This window comes from Mus pahari, chromosome 13, assembly GCF_900095145.1.
Source record: "Mus pahari chromosome 13, PAHARI_EIJ_v1.1, whole genome shotgun sequence".
Classification (NCBI taxonomy): domain Eukaryota; kingdom Metazoa; phylum Chordata; class Mammalia; order Rodentia; family Muridae; genus Mus; species Mus pahari.
This window is the reverse complement of record NC_034602.1, coordinates 151,491-174,432: the sequence shown is the minus strand read 5'-3', so window position 1 is coordinate 174,432 and position 22,942 is coordinate 151,491. Positions and strand designations below refer to the sequence as shown.

General features: G+C 35.5%; 1 protein-coding gene and 1 pseudogene across 1 annotated transcript in view; one reads left to right on the top strand and one right to left on the bottom strand.

Annotated features, from left to right (window-relative positions):
• Positions 1 to 22,942, top strand: part of Psme4 (proteasome activator subunit 4) — a 110,760-nt gene that overhangs the window by 51,397 nt on the left and 36,421 nt on the right. The window contains exons 17-29 of the mRNA XM_021210953.2: positions 430 to 497; positions 1,545 to 1,760; positions 4,108 to 4,265; positions 6,377 to 6,472; positions 13,542 to 13,597; positions 15,317 to 15,373; positions 15,579 to 15,634; positions 15,723 to 15,821; positions 17,267 to 17,329; positions 17,455 to 17,550; positions 18,531 to 18,662; positions 20,477 to 20,686; positions 22,348 to 22,484. Of these exons, the coding sequence (XP_021066612.1) occupies positions 430 to 497; positions 1,545 to 1,760; positions 4,108 to 4,265; positions 6,377 to 6,472; positions 13,542 to 13,597; positions 15,317 to 15,373; positions 15,579 to 15,634; positions 15,723 to 15,821; positions 17,267 to 17,329; positions 17,455 to 17,550; positions 18,531 to 18,662; positions 20,477 to 20,686; positions 22,348 to 22,484 (1,444 nt within the window). The remainder of the gene's footprint in view (positions 1 to 429; positions 498 to 1,544; positions 1,761 to 4,107; positions 4,266 to 6,376; positions 6,473 to 13,541; positions 13,598 to 15,316; positions 15,374 to 15,578; positions 15,635 to 15,722; positions 15,822 to 17,266; positions 17,330 to 17,454; positions 17,551 to 18,530; positions 18,663 to 20,476; positions 20,687 to 22,347; positions 22,485 to 22,942) is intronic.
• LOC110330469 lies at positions 5,596 to 5,985 on the bottom strand (annotated as a pseudogene).

Genomic DNA, 22,942 nt, shown 5'->3' with positions numbered 1-22,942 from the left:
TCTCTTTCCTTCCTTTTTTTCCTTTGTTTCTCTCCCTCCCTCTTTCCCCTCCCCTCCCCTCCCCTCTCCTCTCTCTTCCCCTCCCCCCTCCCCTTTCCTCTTCCCTTTTTTTTTTTTTCCCTTCTTTGGATTTTTCTGTGAAGCCCTTGACTGTTTTATAACTAGCCTTGTAGACCAAACTGACCTTGGACTCAGAGATCTGCTTGTTTCTGCCTCCTAAGTGCTTGGATTAAAAGCTTGTGCCATCACAGCCTGTGGCTTCCTTAAAAATAGTTTTTCACGTCTTTCTGAAGTGACTTTACTTTTATGAAGACTTAAATCTCCCTGAAAGATTTTCTGAACTATTAGGAATATATAATAGAAATATTTTAATGTAATATATCCATTGGACTCATATGATTCTTCTGTGATGCTATTTTGCCATTGTAGATGATGATGTACTGAATGAAGAAGAGCTAGACAAGGAGTTGCTGTGGAACCTTCAGCTTCTGTCTGAGGTATTATAAGCATTTGGAAGAAAGCACTTGCTTCTAGAGTTTAGTCCCCCCACCCCCCATCAGACTGATATTTACATATGAAAAGTAAGACATTGGGGATTTAATATTATTGTTGTTTTGATGAGACAAGGTATCATTATATTTCCAATATGTAGGAACTCATGGTAATCTTTCTTTCTTGCCCTCCTGAGTGTTGTGCTTACAGGCTTTAGCTTTAGGAAGATGAAATATTTAAAAGTCTGTCATTGTCAAATAAGATGGAAATGTTCTGAGTCCACTTTTCTGTTAAAGATGAGTAACATGGGCTGGAGAGATGGCTTAGCGATTAAGAGCGCCAATTGCTCTTCCAAACTTCCTGAGTTCAAATCCCAGCAACCACATGGTGGCTCACAACCATGGGTAACAAGATCTGACACCCTCTTCTGGAGTGTCTGATGACAGCTACAGTGTACTTACATATAATAAGTAAATAAATATTAAAAAAATTATATAAAAAAAGATGAGTAACTTATCATTTGGGAGTTTACTAGATTTGGAATTTTTAAATTTTATTTTGTTTTGTTTTTTGATGGGGGAGGATTGTTCCTTTGTGGCCCAGATTGGTTTCCAGTTCACCAAGATGTGCCTGCCTGACTTTGCCTCTAGAGTGCTGAAGTTGAAGGTGTGCACCACCATGCCCAACTCTGGAGAAATCTTTTACAGTCAAAATTTGATCACCATTCAAACTTGAGTTTTCTTTATTAGATAGTTTAGAAATTTAAATACATACATTTTGTTCCTTTAAAGAAATATTGATTCTTTTGAAAGGGATGTTACTTTGGCATATGAAAGCATAAAGTTAGAAAATGTGTTTTGATTTAAAAAAATTAATTACTAAAGTATAGTTAAAAATAAAACTTATAAAATGATTTTAAAATAAGTTAGAGCCATTTATGGAAACATTGTTTTTAAGCTACTGTAGTGTCAAGTATAAATGAACCTTGAATTGGTTATTAATTCTAGATTAAAACCAAATGCCTTCAAGTATTTTTTTCCCTGTCTTTTCAGATTACTCGTGTAGATGGGAAGAAGTTACTTCTGTATAGGGAGCATCTTGTAAAGATTCTCCAGCGAACCTTACACCTGACCTGTAAGCAGGGCTACACGCTGTCTTGCAACCTTCTGCATCATCTTCTTCGTTCTACCACACTAATCTACCCTACAGAGTACTGCAGTGTTCCAGGTGGCTTTAACAAGCCGCCTTCTGAATACTTCCCTATAAAGGCAAGCATTTTCAGTCATTAAGAATTAAAGACTATATTGGGTTCTGAAGTTAATCAGAGATATTTTTTCTTGCTGTGTATAGAAACGTCCAGTCTTTAAAAAATTTTCTTTTTGTTTATTTATTAAGTGTGTCTGAAGCATATATATGCCTGGTATCCACAAAGGCTAGAAAAGGGCGTTGGATCTGAAACTGGAGTTAGAGAATTTTGAGCCACTATATGGGTGATGGAATCTAAACCCCTATGCCCTGGGAAAGCATTCAGTGCTCTTAACTGATGAGCCATCTCTTCAGCCCCAATTCTTTGTTTTAAAGTACATTGTTTAAAGCCGTTACTGGAATGTAGTAACCTTGTGCTTTTTAACTTGTCATGGAGCTAAAACTCTACCCTTCCTTCCTGCTATGTAGCCTAGGTTGGTCTTGAAGTTGTGATCTTCCTGAGTCAACTACTCCTGTGCTGGGATAGCTGGTACCTGGGTAGTTTTCTATTTTTCTGCAGTGGCTATGCCATATCTAACTTCAAGAGTTATATATAATTTTAACTATATTATTATATATAATTTTAACTAACTGGCTTCATATATATAAACTTGCTTTCTCTCCTACAGTAAACGCTTATTAAGTGGCTTTTAGGGAGACATTCAGGAGTAATAAACATGAATTTTTTTAACTTATTTTATTAGATATTTTCTTCATTTATATTTCAAATGCTATCCCTAATGTCCCCTATACCCTACCCCAACCCTGCTCCCCTGCCCACCCACTCCCACTTCTTAGCCCTGGCATTCCCCTGTATGAAGCATATAAAGTTTACAAGACCAAGGGGCATCTCTTCCCAACGATGGCTGGCTAGGCCATCTTGTGCTATATATGCAGCTAGAGACATGAGCTCTGGGGGTACTGATTAGTTCATATTGTTGTTTCACCTATAGTGTTGCAGACCCCTTCAGTTCCTTGGGTAATTTCTCTAGCTCCTCCATTGGGGTCTCTGTGTTCTATCCTATAGATGACTGTGGGCATCCACTTCTATATTTGTCAGGCATTGGCATAGTCTCACAGAGATAGCTATATCAGTGTCCTTTCAGCAAGATATTGCTGGCATATGCAATAGTGTCTATGTTTGGTGGCTGATTATGGGATGGACCCCCGGGTGGGGCAGTCTCTGGATGGTCCATCCTTTCGTCTTAGCTCCAAACTTTGTCTCTGCCACTTCTTTCATGGGTATTTTATTCCCTATATTTTAGGGAGGAATGCAGTATCCACATGTTGATCTTCCTTATTCTTGATTTTCCTTGTGTTTTGTAAATTGTATCTTGGGTATTCTAAGTTTCTGGGCTAATATCCGCTTATCAGTGAGTGCATATCTAGTGAGTTCTTTTGTGATCGGGTCACCTCACTAAGGATGATATCCTCCAGATACATCCATTTGCCTAAGAATTTCATAAATTCATTGTTTTTAATAGCTGAGGTGTACTCCATTGTGTAAATGTACCACAGTTTCTGTATCCATTCCTCTCTTGAGGGACATCTGGGTTCTTTCCAGCTTCTGGCTATTATAAATAAGGCTGCTATGAACATAGTGGAGCATGTGTCCTTATTTCCAGTTGGAACATGTTCTGGGTATATGCCCAGGAGATGTATTGCTGGCTCCTCCCATAGTACTATGTCCAATTTTCTGAGGAACCACCAGACTGATTTCCAGAGTAGTTGTACAAGCTTGCAATCCCACCAGCAATGGAGGAGTGTTCCTTTTTCTCCACATCCTCGCCAGCATCTGCTGTCATCTGAATTTTTGATCTTAGCCATTCTGACTGGTGTGAGGTGAAATCTCGGTTGTTTTGATTTGCATTTCCCTGATGATTAAGGATATTGAACATTTTTCTAGGTGCTTCTCAGCCATTAGGTATTCCTCAGTTGAGAATTATTTTTTTAGCTCTGTACCCCATTTTTTAATGGAGTTATTTGAATTTTTGGAGTTCAGCTTCTTAAGCTCTTTGTATATATTAGATATTAGTCCCCTATCATATTTAGGATTGGTAAAAATTCTTTCCCAACCTGTTGGTGGCCATAAAACCAGAGACACTGAAATATATAGAGGAGAAAGTGGGGAAAAGCCTTGAAGAAATGGGCACAGGGGAAAAATTCCTTAACAGAACAGCAATGGCCTGGGTTGTAAGATCAAGAATCAACAAATGAATTTTTTATGAGTCTCTTTTGCACATATTGGCTCATATTCTTTTGCACATATTGGCTCATAGTATTTCTTTGTCTATCTTTAAACTTTAGAAGTATTGTATATACATGTTTTTTTCCAACTTAACAACTTAATGAAAAGCTTCTCTTTTCTAGGACTGGGGTAAGCCTGGAGATCTGTGGAATCTGGGGATCCAGTGGCATGTTCCTTCTTCAGAGGAAGTCTCTTTTGCCTTCTATTTGTTAGACTCTTTTCTTCAGCCTGAGCTTATCAAACTCCAGTGTTGTGGAGATGGAGAACTTGAAATGTCTAGGTTAGTTTTCTTCTATTATAAATGATTTGTCAGACCTCAGTGCCTGCCCCAACCTTTGTTATCTGATGTATGAATTTCCTTTTTTTTTTCTTTTTTAATCTTCTTTTGAAGGTTTATTTGATTTTATGTGTATGAGTGCTTTTCCTGCATGTTTACACCATGTGCATGCCTACTGGCTGCAGAAATCACAGAAGGCTTTGGATTCTCTGGAAAGTGGACTTGGTGGTTGTGAGCCACCGTGTGTTTTCTGGGAACTGAGCCCAGGTCCTCTGCAAGAGAAACAAGTACTCTTAAACTCTGAGCCATCTGTAGCCTCATGATACATAAACATAATCAATGTTTGTTTTAAAAATGTGCATTAAATAAATGTACTGAGAAAAGCATTGCACACTATGTACCAAAATTCATGAATATTTCAACTGTTGTTTTGGGTGTGTGGTTTAGTTTGGGTTTTGAAGACCCTGAACTTCTGATTCTTTTGCCTCCACCTCCCAAGCGCTAGCATAATCATGTCCCGTCATGTTTATGTCACGCAAGGCTGGGGATCAAACTCAGGCATGCTAGACAGACATTGTGCTAATAATTTGGCCCCACCTAAACATTTTAGGGTTTTAGTATTGTTTGTGTATATTTTATTTTTCTATTTTTGTTTCATTTTGAGACAGTTTCTCACCATATATAGACCAGGAACACTCTGCTTCCCTAAACATCTTAAATAGAAAAACTGACCCCTATTACCCTCCCAGTTTTTTGGCAGAAACACTTTTCTACTTGCTTGTAATGGTAAGTATAGGTAAGGTATATATTCCTTTCAAAGGAAATACTTTACCTCTCTCCTGACCATAGAAATCCATTCTTTTTAGTTGCTCTCATTGTTGACATTGAGGTTATTTAACTGAGATTTTCTTTATTTTCCATAGGCATTTAACAAGAAATAGTTATTTTTAATCCATTGGGCCTTTATAGTTTAAATTTTTGATAGTTCCCGAAATAATAAGAAATTTAGTGTTTATCAAATGCCAGAAATCTTAAATAGATATAGGTAAGACTTGGAGGAAGAAATTTCATTGACTAACACTGACTTATATAATATGCTAAACTGCTTTTTTTTTTAAAATCAGTATTTACATTTCTTTATTCCCATTCCATTCTTTTGGTTTTTAGTCTTATTATATCTATCTTTCTTACAATTTCCTCATATGAAATGCATCATGATCCTCTCAGTCAAGGAAAATCTTAGGCTTCCTTGTCAGCCCCCAACCTCTAGACACCTTTCTGAATCTCCGGAATTGGTCTTTTCTCCATCAGAGTTCCTTTTTAACATTCTGTTTTATAAGTCTGGCATGTGAGACTTTAATTGCTCTGTCACAGCTTTCTCTTCTTCAGTCAGTAGAGTAAGCTCCAGGTTTATTTGCTTTTGTAGTTTTTGTATCATGGTCATTGTCTTGTTCAAAGTACCACAAATGCAGCTCTTGGCCTCTTTTTGCTCAACAGAAACTGCCTTAAAGCGTGCACATAAAGCTTGATATCGAGACCTTATTGCTGGTAATTCCTTTAAAATTGCAACTGCATTTTTCTGTTCTGCTGAATGTGGGTGATTAGTCTTGATTTCATATTCCAGTTTATATTGAAGGTAATCCAAATCAGAGTCAGCTTTCTGGAACATTAGTTCCAGTTTATCGACCTCTGCCACCACACTGAATAGTTGACATTCCTCAGACCTTGGAAGTGCTTACACTCTAAACTGCTCTTTGGAAGCACATATGTAACTAGATTTTTTAAAATCTTTTTTCTTCTCTTTTCCCAATCCCTTTGTAGCTAGATTTTTTTTTTAACCCCTTTTCCTTTCTTTTTTTTTTTTTCTCCAATTCCAAGAGTTGAAATAAGGTAGACATGTTTTCTTTTGTTACTTTTTGTTAGTAGTAGAGATCTTTGTATTTGGTCCTTCTCTGAGTGCAGTTAGTTATTATTTGTGATTATTTCTTTAAAGCCTAAGAATAAGTAGGTTTAATATTAACAATAAATATGTTTGTGTTCTAAAAGTAAGTGATAAATTTGATAAAATGCATTAGGTATTTTCTAAAAATGATTATATTTCTTGTATTGTCTAGAGATGATATTCTACAGAGTCTGACTATAGTACACAACTGCTTGATTGGTTCAGGGAACCTTCTACCTCCATTGAAAGGAGAGCCAGTTATTAACTTGTAAGTAAAAACAAAACAGTAACAAAACAACAACAACAAAAAAAAACTACTTGTTTTTTATTCTTTTGACTTTGAGTATATTTTAAGTTTACTTACTTCATAGGCTACTGCTTTGTTCTTGATATTGTTTCTGAATTATTTAATCTTTCATATTTGTAGTTTTTCGGGCAGAAAACAAAATACCTAAGGTATAATTTAGGTCTGTGAAATTGTTAAAGGTTTTTATCCAGATTTTTCATATGGTTGCAAGATAAAATATATTTACATCTTAGTACATTTTAAAACAACAGTTAGGAAGTATTAAGATTAATACACTTCTTTTTAAAAAAGCAAGCAAACAAACAAACAAAGCAAACCCTATTTTGCCAGCAGTCGGCATCGAGTTAGGATCCTGCAGCCAAAAACAAGTCCTATAGAAGAGTGGTTTTACTAATATTTTCTTCAGTGTTGCTTTTTGGTACATCATGTAGAATATTTAACCCATTGCTGGTGCTGCCATCTGGGCTGTGCAAAGTGGAGAAGGGGCCGTAAGTATGCACTGCTTAGCGTGAGGAGTTAGCAGCTGGGTTACTGTGAAATTTCTCCCAGCATCTACTTTATTGCTGAGAAAGCTAATGAAGATCACATAAAAAAATGAGTAGGTAGCTATCCTTAAAGATTGGGATTGGAAAAATTATTTGCTGTTTTTTGCTTTTTGTTTTTTAATAGAACCATAAAAGGCTTTACTGGAAGAGTGTTTGGGGGCGTGACCAATTTGTATGGTCGTTTGGAGTTATACTTTCCAAAACATATTGACTGTTATTTCACCCTAGAAATATTTATCATCACAGAACTTTAGAGTGTTAAGTTTAGAAATAGTAGTGTAATTTTAGGAGGCAAAATCTGTTTTAAGCTTGTTTAACAACTTGGTGAGTCTTTGGAAAAAAATTAAATTTTTTTTCACTCGTCTATATTATAGTTGGATACAAGAACAATTTGGACAATGTTCATTTTTGTTAAGAAAAATTAAGTTTTAAATATATTTAAAGATGAGAGCCCTTTGAACCTTTTCTCTCCAATGATTTTAACCCTGTGCCATATTGTATAAACAGTCCTTGTTTAGCACACAAAGCGCTGTTTCATGCTTACCAAATTGGGTGTGCCAACAGAGTTCTACAGAAAGTGTTGACAAGAAAGTATTGTGGCCGTTTAATGTATTAATTTGTCTGAGAGCTCAAACGTGTCTTATGATGGTTGGAATGCAGTGGTAAATGACCAGTTGAGGAGACCCCTGTGCTTATCTTGGTGTGTAGCTCTGCCATTTTTACTATCATAGTGAATTGTGACAAGTTTTCATCTTTCTTTCTGGCATTTTCTGTTTGGTTGATTGGTTTGTTTGTTTGTTTGTTTGTTTGTTTGAGATTAAGGTCCCTCTGTACACTCAGCTAAGCCTGAAACACAGACTAGCTTCTACCTTAAGCTTCCAGCATATTGGGATTACAGGTGTAAGCCACCAAGCTCTTCTCTTTTGAAGTAAACTTTCATTGTGACAAAAGTTCTTATAAACCAGATTCAGTGGCTCCCATATGCATTGAAGTGGCTGAGGTAGGAGACTTGCAAGTTTGAGGCCATACTGGGCTGTGTAGCAGGTTTTTGTTACAACCTTTTTTCCCCTCAAGAAAAATTTCTGTACTTGTTTTTTAGAATGCCAATTACATTTTTATATGAGATGCCTTTTCGTAAAAAAATTAGTATATTAATAAATGCTATATAATATCATACAGCATTATTTAAACTCTAAAATTCACGCTGACTTCTACTTATGAGGTTTTCCACTAGAATATAATTTAGTCTGAAAAGTTTTATGCTTTAGATTTTTAAAATTTAACCAGACTTGGCACCTCATGCTTGTAATTGTAGGAAGCTGAGGTGGAAAGTTGGAAAAATTGAGATTGGCCATAGTGAGATTTTGTCTCAGAAAGAACAATGGAGGTAGGAGGAGGCAGAAACCTTCACTCATGGATAATAATTTAATACAAAATATAATGAAATCATACAGAACACATTAAGTATAAATAGTTATTAAAATCAAAGAACAATTTACATGTTAAAACACAGGTTCTGTGCAGAATAATAACTATGTTGTTTAGTTAAAAACAAGTCATCATCTCTTTGATTTAAATTGCCATGCAGGAACTTAAATTTTTTACTTTATTACATTATTTTATATGTTTGGCAACAGATCTCCATGGATGTGGTTGCTGGGAATCAAACCCAGGTCCTCTGGAAATGCAGCCAGTACTCTTACCAATTAAGTGTGAATTTAAAAAAACAACAACAAAAAAAAGAAAACAAAACCTTTTCATTGGCTTTTAAGTAATTAATGAAATATTTCCAGCAATAATTTGTATTGTCTTTATCCAAAAATGTGGAGTACAACTTTGTGCTTTTATTTCCCGTGTGCACTATTTTCACTTTTATTGCAGAAGTGAATGAATCTGAAACTAATAAAATAGCCTTTAAAACTTCTGAAATGCTCATTCTCCTACAGTAAAATTGTTAAAATCATCTGAATTGAGTTGAAAGAAAAAAATTAAATCAGTGGCTCATCCTGTGACACCCCAAGTGTGAAGAATGAATAGAGTTCAGGGACTGTCAGCAGATTAAAACTGAGAGAGGAAAAGAATAGTGAGGGTAGACTCTTAGAGTCTGAAGGCAATGATGGAGGGACACCCACATATGGAGAGAATAGGGTGCATTATAGTGGTGAGTGTATTAGTGTAAAGACACAGGTGTTAAAATACCACATCAATTTGGGGAACTATTAGCAACTCAAAAAATATTTTTTAATGTGTATTTAAGTTCTTATCTAAGTTTTGTGTTAAAAAATGTATCATGGTCTGTTACATTTAAAGTCAAGTGACTTAGTATCAAATCAGGTCTGGTTTCTGTATTTGTTGGTGATATCCTATTTGTCCTGGAAAACTGTGATGAAAAACAGAAGCCCACTTCTAAGTAGTTTTGTTTCTAATAGAGTTTATGTGATGATCTTAATTTCACTATTAGGGAAATGGCTACTAAATGCAAAACTTTTTTTTTTCCTATGCTATACAGTGAGTGACAGCCAAATAGAAAAAGCTAAATCCAAAGTTTAAAAGTAAATGATGGAGCAATGTGTGTCGGGTGGGAGTCACTAAATACCTGTAATTACCATAAACTTTTGAGTGTCAAAGTGTGTGTGTAAGGCCCTTAAGGGGTAACTAAGGCTTAAAAATTTTTTAGCTTAATATAGCTTTAAAAAGTTTGAAGTTTTAGCAGTTATGCTTGATGTTATACATTGCTGAATGAATCCTAGAATGGAATTTCTCCCTTCTTTGCTCCTGGGACTTTAAGAGAGACACTACTGCTACAATAGTTAGGTACAGCTCTACCTGTGTAGATGTGAAAATTGGATTATCTCTTTCCATTGTTACACAGGAACTATGGACATTGCCTTTAATCCAGAAATCCTCAGTTTTCTCCCTTTTCAGTCCACTTTCTGTTATAATCTTTTAGGTCTAACCAGATATTACAGGATGCAGAAACTAACATCTAAAAAACAGGGTTACTCAAGGTAGAGGAGTCACCATTTTCATCCCCAAATCTCCTTTTACTTTGTTCACCTTTCCTCTGATCATCATCGTCAAATCATTCTTTGGGATCTCAGCTTTTACTAACTGTCCACTCAAAAAATTCTTACCAACTAAGCTTGAGACCATTTCATTAATGTGTGAAAGGTTGTGTTGCATATACAATGAGGGGCAGGGCTAGCTAACCTCTCTTGGCACCTCCAGGAAACTACCCAGCACTGCTGGGGAAGCTGCACACAGGAAAGGAAACAGTTACTACTCCACGGTGAGTAACCCTGTTTTCTCCTTATTTCACCTTCTGATTGTTTTCATTGATTTTTAAAAGCTTTGTGTGTCAGACATGAAAATCTATTCCCATACTTACTTTTAAATCTCTAGTGTATAAAGTTCCTCTTACCAGTCCTCTGTTCCCATGGTAGCTCTTCAGTTGTGTTAGTTTCATCTATTATCGATGCAGAGAGCTGGGTACACAGAGATGGCCAACTGTCTCTTGTGAAACACTTGTACATTACGGGAGGCACACCTGCCAGTGACTTGATTGCAAATCTTTTTATTTATTTTATTCAGGATGGGAAAGGGTTCTTGGGAAAGCATGGTAGAAGACTTATGTATAATATTGTTTGTGCCTGTTGGATGACAATTGATCCAGTCTTTGTACACATCTGACATATTTTTGCCTTTATGTTTTTGTCATTTCTTCATCTTTTTAGCATCCTCTATTTGCCACCAGTGATAATTTTCCTAATTCTACCTAAATGTAAGGCAATTGCTATCTCGTGGGACAGATAATGTGGTAGTTTAAAATGTTTTGTTATCAAGTGGGTGGCCTGGTCTAAGAACAGTGTAACTGATTTTACTCCATTATTAACATGTAGAACTGCTTATAGTGTGTTATATTTGAATTGTTTTTCAGAATTGTGTTTAGTTTTCAAGACAAATAATAATAGCCGCTAAGATGAATTAATGAATGAGTGAGCAGAATGGACTGAACCCGGGGAATATAGAACTTAAATTGTAGTTTGCGGCTATTGCTCTTTGTTTTCTCTATGTAATAGAGGCTGACCTCGAGAATATAGTCATGTGCTGCCACATATAGTGTGTACGCTCATTCAGAAACAATTGCTGTAAAATAAGTCACACCAATTAGAGTTAATTTGTGATAGGTAGAGAAAAAGGTCAAATTAAAGTTGATTCTTAGATAAGTGAATATAAAGAGAATTCTTGGTAACAAAATTAAAGTTTAAATGTAATTAAGTACCTTATATATGAATGATATGGCAGTTGTATTTTAATTTTTGTTCCAAAAGTAGGAAAGAATAAAATATTTTTAAGTTTCAGTACTTTAAAATCTTTAAAAGATAGATTTTTTTTTCTATTTGATATTAGCCAGACCATGAAATAATGCAGGGTATTTTTTGTTTAATTAGGATAAATGATGGAAAAGCAATTCAGAGTTGACACACTATAGACTATTAAGTGATAGTGTTTGTGTAGTATATGTGTTATGTGTGTCTGTGTGTGTGGGGTACATATGTGGAGGTCAGAGGCTGCTGTTGGGCATCTTCCCCATCATTCTCTACCTTAGTTTTTGAGACAGGTTTTTTTTTCCATACCTGGACTTTCTGCTTTGTCTAGAATGCCTGGCCAATAAACCCCCAAGGCTCTTCTTTAGATTCTCCCTAGCACTGTGTACGTTCAGCTTTTTACTTGGGTACTGGGGACTAACTTCATAGCCTGGTGCATCAAGCATTTCATTGACTCTGCACACCTTTGATAGTTTTTTTTTTTTTTTTTTTGATACAGTAAGATTTATGGATAATAAATAACTATAGAAATTATTTTTTAATCTTATTAAGATAGTGTGACTGATTGAATATTTAGTATTATGTGGTACTGAGTATAAATTGAGTAGAGTTATAGTTTTATTTGAGACAACTAGTAGTTTTGTATCCTCAGTGAAGGATTCTGTTCTCATACACCAGGAATGACAAACCCTTTCTCGTGTTCCACCAAGAAGGTGGTGACGGCTCCCATGTACTTTGTCATTGTTCTTTTCTATTTAGTGCACTAGAGAATTGAAGCTCATTGGTAGGGCTTTCTTATGCTTTTCTGAATTGGATTTTTGGATACATATTTATTTTTGATCATAAAAAATAAAAAGTAAACAAAATACTGAGTTCTGCACTCTTTGCCATAGGTTGAAACTATAGAAAGAAAACCTACTTTTAGAAAATCTCATAAAAGCAAAGTAGCATTTTATGCTATAAAATGGTAAGGAATCTTAAAATACATTAGTGAAAAAGTTTTGTTCCTTGTTTATATTTTGTAGGTTTGGTTTTGAGATTTACTGTCCTAGGATCTGAGTTATGGTCAACAGCATAGCTGAGGAACCAACACTTGAGTATCTGATGTCATTAGCTATCTATGGCTAGGGTTTGTAAGTCAGATATAATGCTTTGAGCTTAGATGCTTTTGGGGGTACCCTTGAGTATGTTGATTTAAAAGTGGTGGTTCCTTCTCCATTATACATGTTGCAAGCTTATAGTATTAGATTGTAACAGTTTTTGTGTCTTATTATATTGCCTTATGTTAAATTTGTTCATTCTGTCCTTCCTTTGCACTTGTACCTACGTTCTACATCTTAGAAAGTATCTTCTCTTCATATTAGAACAGCTTGAGCCAATTCTTATTCTCCTATAAAATGGGTTCTCATAAATCTAAAGGTAACTCTCAGCCATCTATTCAACTTAGTTGGGTCTGGTTGTACAGACATATTTCTTTTGGGCAGATTTTTGGTGTTTTCAAGAGTTTCACTTTTTAGTCCAGGCTGGCCTGAAGCTCACTTTGTAGCTGCAACCTGGCCTTGAACTTACACTGATCTTTATGTCTCAGCCTTCAGAATGCTGGGATTACAGACCACCATGCCTGTCTTGTGACTGATCTTTAGTTAAGATTAAGCATTTCTAAACAGCCATTTAGAAACCACATTTTACTACTGTGTTAGGAAAGGTCCATTTTGCTGGATTAAAGAGAAAGAATAATAATTATTTAGAGAGCCATGTATGCTGTCTTAGTTATTACTTCAGCAATAAAAGTTGACTGAGTTTTAAAGTATTATTATATAATTATAAAGCTGAGTTTTCTTTTTGCATATGTATAAATGATAATGAATTTAAGCTTTTCCACTTGAATATTCAGTTATCGATATAATGTCTATTGAGAGATGATTTTTTTCCCTTGAGGTACTAAATTAACATTTTCTTTAAGTCAGTTAATATGTTCTTACTGATATAGCAGCATTAATCTTCAGAAGTATAAGAAGTTGAAGTACTAGAGAGTAGAAATTTGTTACAGGGCATTATCTTTGTTTTAATTTAAACATTGTAACAATGAGATTTTTTTTCCTTTGGCCTTTTATATTGATACTATTAATAAATTCAAACTCTCTTGTTTTTATACAGGGTACCAAGTATGGTCTCCTTAGAGGAAACAAAATTGTATACCGGACTGGAACATGGTATGTAAATACTAACTGAGGTAGAACTGTAGAGGGTTCTGTGTAGCTTTTTTGTAAGGATTAGAATGGAATAGTTTTGTAGTTATAGATCTTAGATTCTTCATAGTATATACTCACTACACAACATACTCACTCTACAACATTCATTTTCTTTCTCTCTGAAGAAACTAAATGTTCATGTTTGTTTCTGAGACAGAATCTCACTATATAACCAAGGCTTGCCTCACGCTTGTAAAGATCTTCCTGTCTCTGCCTCTGGCTTTGGAAATTATTATATAAAGAATAATAATTTGACAGTAAATAATAGAAATTGGATCCATAAGTTTCATTGCTTTCTATGTTCAGAGGTAACGTTTGCTATATAACGTTCATCTTACGTTTTTTAAATTATTTTTTAATTAAAAGTGCAGTTATTTATTTGTGTATGTACAGTTACATTCCATGGTCAGAGGACAACTTGCTGGAGTGGATTCTCTTTCTACTGTGTTGGTTCTGGGGCTCAAATTCTATCAGTCAATGGAAAGACCTTTACCAGCTAAGCCATCTTACCAGCCATATTTTGTTTTAGGATGATACATTAAAGTAAAAGAATATTGTAGCCCTTTTATTCTGGTGATTTTTGTAGCTGTTTGTTTAGTGAGTTTTAATTCAATTAAAATTTCTGATATGGTGCTAGGGAATCATACCTGGAGACACGAGGGGGATAGACCAGTTTTCTCCCACTGGTCTATCAGAGGACATATCAACTCTTCAATTTGATATTAGTATTTTGTGAAACAACTTGGGATATTGCTCAGCGATAAAGCAGACACTTACCATGCCTGAGGCCCTGGGCTAATTTCCAGCACTTCCACCCACAACTGTGGTTTTTTTTTGTTTTAATACTAATATAACGTTCAGACTGTAACCTTAATAGAAAGAGACAGTAAACTATCTTACTGATGGGTTAATAATAGAATTAGTTACATACATTAGTTTCTAAGGTATAACTGTTGGATTTGGGTCACCCAATAGTATTTTCTCTCCCATCCCCTACTTTAAAAAAATATGTATGTATTTTTTTTTTAATTTTACATGTAAGAGTATTTTCTGCATATATGTATGTACATGTACCACATTCCTGTGGAGGTCAGAAGAAGGTGTCAGATCCCCTGAAACTGTTCGTGAAATGCCATATGGGTCCTGAGAACTGAACTGCCATCCTATGTAAGAGCAGCAAGTTCTTTTAACCCCTGAGCCATCTCTTCCCCACCTTCTTGACAAAATATTTCATAAATAATTACTTTAGTTTGGTTCTTTGAGACCCGTCTCTTGTGGTTCATCTTGCCTTCAGCTCCTAATCTTCCTTCTTCTTCTTCCCAAATACTGAGATTACAGATGTGAATCACCATGCTCAGATATGTTTGTCTATTCATTTATGGATTGATTGGAGACAGGGTCTTGTTTTGTAGCCTTGAACCATCTGCCATTCTCTGTTTTACCCTCTGAGGTGTTGAAGTTACAGGTGTGTGCATTGATGCTCAGCTTAAACATTAAGCATGGAGGTTTTGAGTGTTAGTCTGTGTCATACTCAGCCATTAATTTAACTGTGTTAAAGGCAAAGCCATCTGTTCCCCTCTTTTCCTTTTCAGAAAGGTCTTCGGATAAGCTGTTGTTAAAAACAAAATCAGGAATTTTCCACGTCTAAAATGCCTTCTCTTATTATTTTTATTTAAATAGACCTATCCAGAGAAAACTACCGAGAAGTAATTGCTAGTGTCATAAGGAAACTTCTTAGTAAGTATATATGCCTGTAACTTCCCTGTATCCCTACAGTTTAAAATTGTACCCTGTGGCTGGTGTGCTTTTACTTAACTTTTTTTTTTTTTTCCACTGAAGTAGGGTGAATAGCACACCACCTCCCAGCCCCCTTTAAACAGCAGATTGGGGTTTATATAGTAATTTAAGATTTTAGCTAAACTTTTTTTTTTTTCTATTTTAGGCCACATACTTGATAATTCAGAAGATGATACCAAATCACTGTTTCTTATCATAAAGGTAGAAGTGGTTCCAGAGCTCCATAATTGTTAATGTGCTTTGACTTGGTTGGTGACTTCTGAATAAATGTTAAAATTCTTTAACACAGATCATTGGAGACCTTCTGCAATTCCAAGGATCTCATAAACATGAATTTGACTCCCGATGGAAAAGCTTTAACTTAGTAAAGAAATCAATGGAAAATCGGGTCAGTATTTTCACCTGAAATTCTGAGTTACTATTTTTGAAAAAATGTATAATAGTCCTGATTTGGGGATTATTGTTTATAGAGAAAATTTGCCCTATAAGTAGTAGCTTTAAGAGTATTGTATGAAACCCATCTCTTCCTCCTCTTCCTTTTTGCTATAGAATTCTTGCTACATAATAATAAAATATATGACTTTAAAAAATATTTTAAAAAAGAATATTATATGTCGATTATAAGCAGGAAACATATCAAACAGATCCTATTTCTTAGAACTATTGCTAACTTTTAGAGTACCTGTCTAGCATGTGTGAGGCTCTAAATTTAAAATAATTTATTGAGTGATAAGATCTGTTACTCATGATCATTTATGTATCCATGTAGAGATTTGCTTAGTAGGCTATCTTATAAAAATGTGAGGAAATTTAAAAAAAAAAAAAAAAAGGAACATTGCCCACAGATACGAACTTTGTGTGACTGAGGAAAAGCATTTCTTTTGTTGGTTTTCTGATCCAATATAAGAATCAGTATAAGCTTCTTTAGACACTTGGAAGGAACAATACCCCAAAGCTGTTCTGAACAGTGTTCTCTAGTAGATGGTAATCAAACTGAGTCTCTAGATGCCTACTGGAGATAGAAGAATATGTGTGTGAACAGGAGTTGGAGCTATGGCAGCCTGTGGAAGAATGCTAGAAGGTAAATTAGGTCAGAAGTTTGGTTGTAAAAAGTCCATTGGTTTTATATCCAGCAGTGGAAAGTCAGTAAAAGGAATATGCATTGTAAACATGAGCCACCATATCTAACTGAAAGCTAGGATGGATTTGATTTGAATATAGGAAAGTATATTCACTGACTATTAGAATGTTCTGTCTCATTTAGAATCTAGGTGGAAGAAAGCCTAAATTAAGGCTTTTAAGATGCAGATAGAAGAGTTTGAACAAAAGATAAAATTGGAGGGCTTTGATAACTGATGTGATAAAGGATAACAATTACAAATAATTTTATATTGTATTTACTTAGTTGTGTGTGCAGGCATGCATGCATCTGTGAGAGTGGAGTTCAGAGGACAGCTTGCTAGAGTCGGTTCTACTTCGAGTGTAGGTCCCAGGAATTGAACTCTGGTTGTCAGGCGTGTGGCAGTTGGTTTTGTTCTTCAGTCACTTTTTCTGCCCTATCTTCACTTTCATGGTCTGGGTTGACTCTTTTGTTGTTGTTATTGGCTTTGTTTGTTTGTTTGTTTGTTTGGTTTTGTTTTGAGACATGGTCAATTTGTGCAGCCCTGGGTAGCCTGAAACTTAAAGTGATCCACCTACCTCTGTGATTAAAGGTATATGCCACCATGTCTGGCTCTGCCCTTTGTTTTGAGGTAATATTCATTAGAGGATTCAGGAGTCCGTTGTTGAAGTCACTTAGTGAAAACATTGAGGTGTTTGCTATTTGTTTTCCAGCTCCATGGAAAAAAGCAACATATCAGAGCATTACTAATTGACAGAGTGATGCTGCAGCATGAGGCAAGTATCTTAATAGTCACTTCTCTATGCTCCATTCTAAGGAATAATTACTGTGATATTTTTCACAATTAAATGGACTTTCAGTAAATACTTCAAGACTTGATTTATATTATTTTTTTTTAAAGTTGCGAACACTAACTGTTGAGGGTTGTGAATACAAAAAAATACATCAAGATATGATCAGAGATCTTCTTCGATTATCAACAAGCTCATACAGTCAGGTGAGGTTCTACACTCTCCCATATTTTTATCTTGTTATATGCAATCTAAATATCCTTGTTTTTAACAGTATAGCTTAAGTAATCCCTCATATAGAGTTCCCTAGAAAGGAAATAAGAGAACCAGAACTAAAATCTAGCATTCCCACCCCAATCACATTAGAAATACCTTTCAAATTTCAAATAGATTGAAATCTTGCCTTAGTATGCAAAACCATTTATGTTTGCAGTGTACTTTCTCCAGCTACCCTCCGTTTTCTGAGTCAGGGTTTCTCTTTGTAGCCCTATCTGTTCTAGAACTCTCTTTGTAGATCAGCGGACCTCATGAACCTCTATGCCTAGCTAATTATTTCTCTTTTTAGATCCTTGTGCTTTCTTCCAACAGGGTCTTGCTATTTAGCCAGACTGGCCTTGAACAATGCTAGAATTAGTGGTATATGTACCACCATGTCCAGCTTAAATTGTTTCTCTATGTTTTAAATTTTAGAGATTGTGCTAGTAAAATGGTGTTCCCATTTAATTCTACGAATTTTAGAAGGCTAATCTGGAATGGCTGTATAATTCCTTCTGTGTGTAATCCTCAGGTTTCAGAGAGTTGCTAGAGTATAACATGTACTCTATCTCTTTATATAGTATAGGATCAAAAGATTATGTCCTAGCCCATAGAACAGAGAAGTTACAAGATTTGTATATACCAGTTCCTTCTAACTTGATAATTTCCTGTGTGGGGGCATAGGACACTTGATCTTCTTATCAGCAGTCACTTAGAGTGCTGTTTGCTTTCAGATATGAAAATAAACTGTTGCTTATGAGTGCCATTCAACTTTCCTCTCATCAAAATGAAATACATATTTCCTTTTTAATAATTAATCCTTTATTTTTAGAGTGTGTGCGTCCTGTTATTTAGGAAGACATCTAAATTATCATCACTTTGTTTTTATACTTTATTAGACATCTTTTAAATCCTTGTCAATTTTCCCCAGGTCAGAAACAAAGCTCAGCAAACATTTTTTGCTGCTTTGGGGGCATATAACTTCTGTTGCAGAGATATTATCCCCTTGGTTTTGGAGTTCTTACGGCCTGATAGAAAGGATGTCACACAGCAGCAGTTCAAGGTATAGGTTCTGTTTTAACTTTTGCTGTAAACACCCTGTCATTGAAGGTCTTCAGTTAATATTTTGTTATATTTGCTTATCATATCTCTTAAAATGTGGGTAAGTTGACAGTATTAGAACATTTTTATCATGGTTAGTGTTATGAAGAAAATACAGGGTGGAGGCCCCTGTGGAAAATAGCTAAGTGGAAGTAGCATAACCAATGTGAAAGGAGCACCAGAAACAGGAAGAAATAAGGTTATTTTGAGCAACAGATAAAAGTAGAAAAAAAAAAGAGATTTCAGAGGTGACACATAAATGAATCTTTATAAGTAAGTAGATTGAGAGATATTAAGAATAGGTAAGAGTAATTGCTTGATGGCTAAATATGAGGGGACTAACACATGGGCATATACATTTCTACACTCCTGAATAGTCCGAGTGGATATAAGGGAGGTGGGAGATCCTCGTACCCAAGAGTTCAGGTAAGCCTGGGCAACGTGGTGAGATCCCATCCCAAAACAAAATGAAAAAAATTAGAGGTCAAACAACAAAACTGATTGAAATACCATTAAAAGAGAGGAACAGACAGAAGACAATAAAGAGACCTTTCAGGAAAAAAAAAAGATATTCATCAGTGCCAATTTTCTGGAGAGGATTAAGATGAGCACTAAGCATGTTCCTTGAAGTTAGTTTGTAAGACGAAAATAGGCTGTAAGCCAGGCTTAGTTACTTACTTTTAGAGTAAAGTTTTATTAAAACAAGCTATTCTTGTAGGTAATTTGTACATCTTCTTCAATCATGGTGTTGGAGATGAGGAATTGAGACTTATGCCAAGGGATTATTTCCTTTCTTCCTTCATTTCTGGTGGCTGACTTCCTACTCCAGTGCTGGCTATTCTTTCTGAAAGGTCATTTGATTATATATTGGCCAATCTTATAAGGAATGGCTTATCTGAACAGCAGTAGAGAGGTTGAGGCTAACAGTGGCTATGTATGTAGAACTTGAAAGAGACTGGGATATATAGTAGTAACAGCCTGACTTGGGATCTGTTTAGATCTAGTGTTCGGGAAATTTAAAAAAAAATGTTTTGATACAAATAGAAAATGTATCCACTTCATCAGAATTATCTAAATTAGACTTTGTCAGTAAGAACTTACAGTTAAGCAGCTGGATTTTTAATTTGTTGTTTGACAATATCTCACATGTATACAATGTATCTCTTCATGTCCACCCTCTTCCTGAGTAACCAAGCTTTTATATACTTAGTAACATACTTAGCAACTTGGCCTTAATTGGTATTTGATAAATCCTTTCAAAATTCAGTTGAAATAAAAATATTTCACTAGCCAGGCAGTGGTGCTGCACGCCTTTAATCCCAGCACTTGGGAGGCAGAGGCAGGTGGATCTCTGAGTTCGAGGCCAGCCTGGTCTAGAGTGAGTTCCAGGATAGCCAGGGCTATACAGAGAAACCCTGTCTCAACAAAACCAAGAAACAAATAAAAATTTCACTAAAAATATTCAGTGGTGCATTTCGAGGCCTTTGTCATGTCTAAGGAAAGTAAGAGTAGAGTTTGTGTTTTTACAAAAGTGCCTACCTTTTAAAATTGACTTAATAGTCATTCTTAAAGAAACCCTCTGTTAAATGACTGACGAAAAATATTAATGGATGCTGCTTGGTTATACCTCAAGTTCCTGGTTTTTAAAGTATGACATAAAATATGTGAACCTATTTATAAATTAGGTGTAATTATATAAATAATCACTGTAAAAATTTAAGAGCCATCTTGAACTCAACCATGACTCTTTCCTTGTAAATGTATTTGTTCTTATAGGGTGCCTTATATTGTCTACTTGGAAATCACAGTGGTGTGTGCCTGGCAAACCTTCATGATTGGGACTGTATTGTGCAGACTTGGCCAGCACTTGTTTCTTCAGGGCTTAGCCAAGCAATGTCACTGGAAAAGCCATCAATAGTGAGACTATTTGATGACCTTGCTGAAAAGATTCATAGGCAATATGAAACAATTGGCTTGGATTTTACAGTAAGCAAACCATTTATTTGTTCGTTCATATTTTAGTGTGAATTTTGTCTTTTATTTTCCAGGTCTTTCCTTTTTTTCTGTAATGATAGTTTGGCTTGTTATTATAATTTTTAAAAGGCATTTGCTTTTTAGTGATCACTGTTATAGATAATGGTGGCACACCAAGTTGGAATGTGTCTGGGAATGAATCAGGTCATTTCTACCAAGAGGCTACTACAATTAACATTACTGCATTTACCATTGTCCCATAGATGCCACCATTGCATTATTCTCCCTCACCTCCACTCATTTTCCCTCCTCTCTGGCTCTCTCTCCTCTGGTTGGTCTAGAACTTTCTTTGTTTACCAGGCTAGTCTCAAACTCACTCTGCTTCTTTTTTTTTTTTTTTTTTTTTTTTGGTTTTTCGAGACAGGGTTTCTCTGTATAGCCCTGGCTGTCCTGGAACTCACTTTGTAGACCAGGCTGGCCTCGAACTCAGAAATCCACCTGCCTCTGCCTCCCGAGTGCTGGGATTAAAGGCGTGCGCCACCAGGCCTGGCCTCACTCTGCTTCTTGAATGATGGGAGTACAGACATTACCCATCATGCTCAGTCATGGCAGGTTTTTTTTTTTAAAGAGTTGATTGTATTTTAGGAGGTTAGTTATACTAGCCAAAGTCACAGAAGATTTAACACTAGCTAGATTTATAACTTACCATGCAGAATATTAAAAGTTTTTAGATGGATGAGAAAGAAATGTCACTGGTTCTCAAATAAGAGAGAGGACATCATTTAAGCACTTTTTGGAAAGTCAGTGACTAATTCTGTAGTCCATGCTAGCCTCAGACTTGTAGCAATCTGCCTGTCTTAGCCATCTTTCTGCTGAGATTACATGTATGAGCCACTGTTCTTGAGCATGTGAGATGCTAAATCCACTCACTCATACTTCCTCAGTGCATCAGAATGGACAGGAACGTGAGGATAGTTGAGTTCTTTCTTTCCTCAGGTTGGCTATGTTTTTCATCCTATTGGTCAGAATTACAGCTATGGCTATAAATTCAACCCTTGCTCTTTGAAACTGTCCTTATATTAGGGTTGGTTCCCCCCTACCTTACCCACGTATGGTCTTCTGCACCCCAGGCTGGCCCTTGGGTTCTTGATCTTCCTGCCTTCATCTCCTCAGTGCTCTGATTACAGGCATATATCACCATTTCAAGGTATATTATATTTTTCTTTAAAAATTAATAATAATAGTAACTTGAAATGAAATTTCCAAATCATTAATCTGTCTGGCAAAATGGCACAAGGGGAAAGGTGCTTGTCACCAAACCTAATGATGTGAGTGTACTCCCTGAACTGAAAGCATGACCATTACATTTCTTGACTTTGTGTGTGTGTGTGTGTGTGTGTGTGTGTGTGTGTGTGTGTATGTGTGTGAATGTATGTATATGTATATGTGTGTGTGTGTATGTGTATATATATATATATCCCATGGTTGTACATACCATGACAGAGATCAGAGGACATATTGTAGGAATCACTTTTCTCCATCAACCCATGTAGATATGCTCCTAAAAATTGAACTCAGATCATCAGGCTTGACAGCAAGTTCTCCTCCTCCTTTTCATTAAATAGTATACATTGTATTATGTGTCATGACTCTACTTTTTTCTTTTTAATAAGATTCCAAAGTCATGTGCTGCATTAGCAGAATTACTTCAACAATCAAAGAATCCTTCCATTAGCCAGACACTACTTAGCCCAGAAAAGATCAAAGAAGGACAGAAGCGTCAGCAGGATAAGAATGTTGATGCCATAAGGTAACTGATAAACTTTCTGCTAAGACGAAATATTATAGTTAATATATTTTTTTCTAGCTCTACAATATAAATGTAACTTACCACTTACACATTGATTTCTGTGGAAATGCAAAAAGTTGAGAGATGATTGTTGTAAAGGGCCTGAATTTTCACTTTTAGGAAGAGAGCAGAAACAAAAACAGCTAAAACAGTTATTGCTATATCTTTTTTACTATGAATTCCTTTTTATTGTATACATATAGATATAATTGGTACACTTTATTATTAAGTCCTAAATTCAAGTTCAGTACATTACTTTAAAGCTTTTAAGTAATCTCTTTTTGATAAAATTTGGTATTAGGATATTAATAAACTTTTTTTTTTTTTTTAATTTGGAGAACCAGAACAAGTCCGTGGAAACAAAGTAATAGCCTTCCTAACTCAGTTTTGGGTTTACCATGTAACTAATACGTGATTAT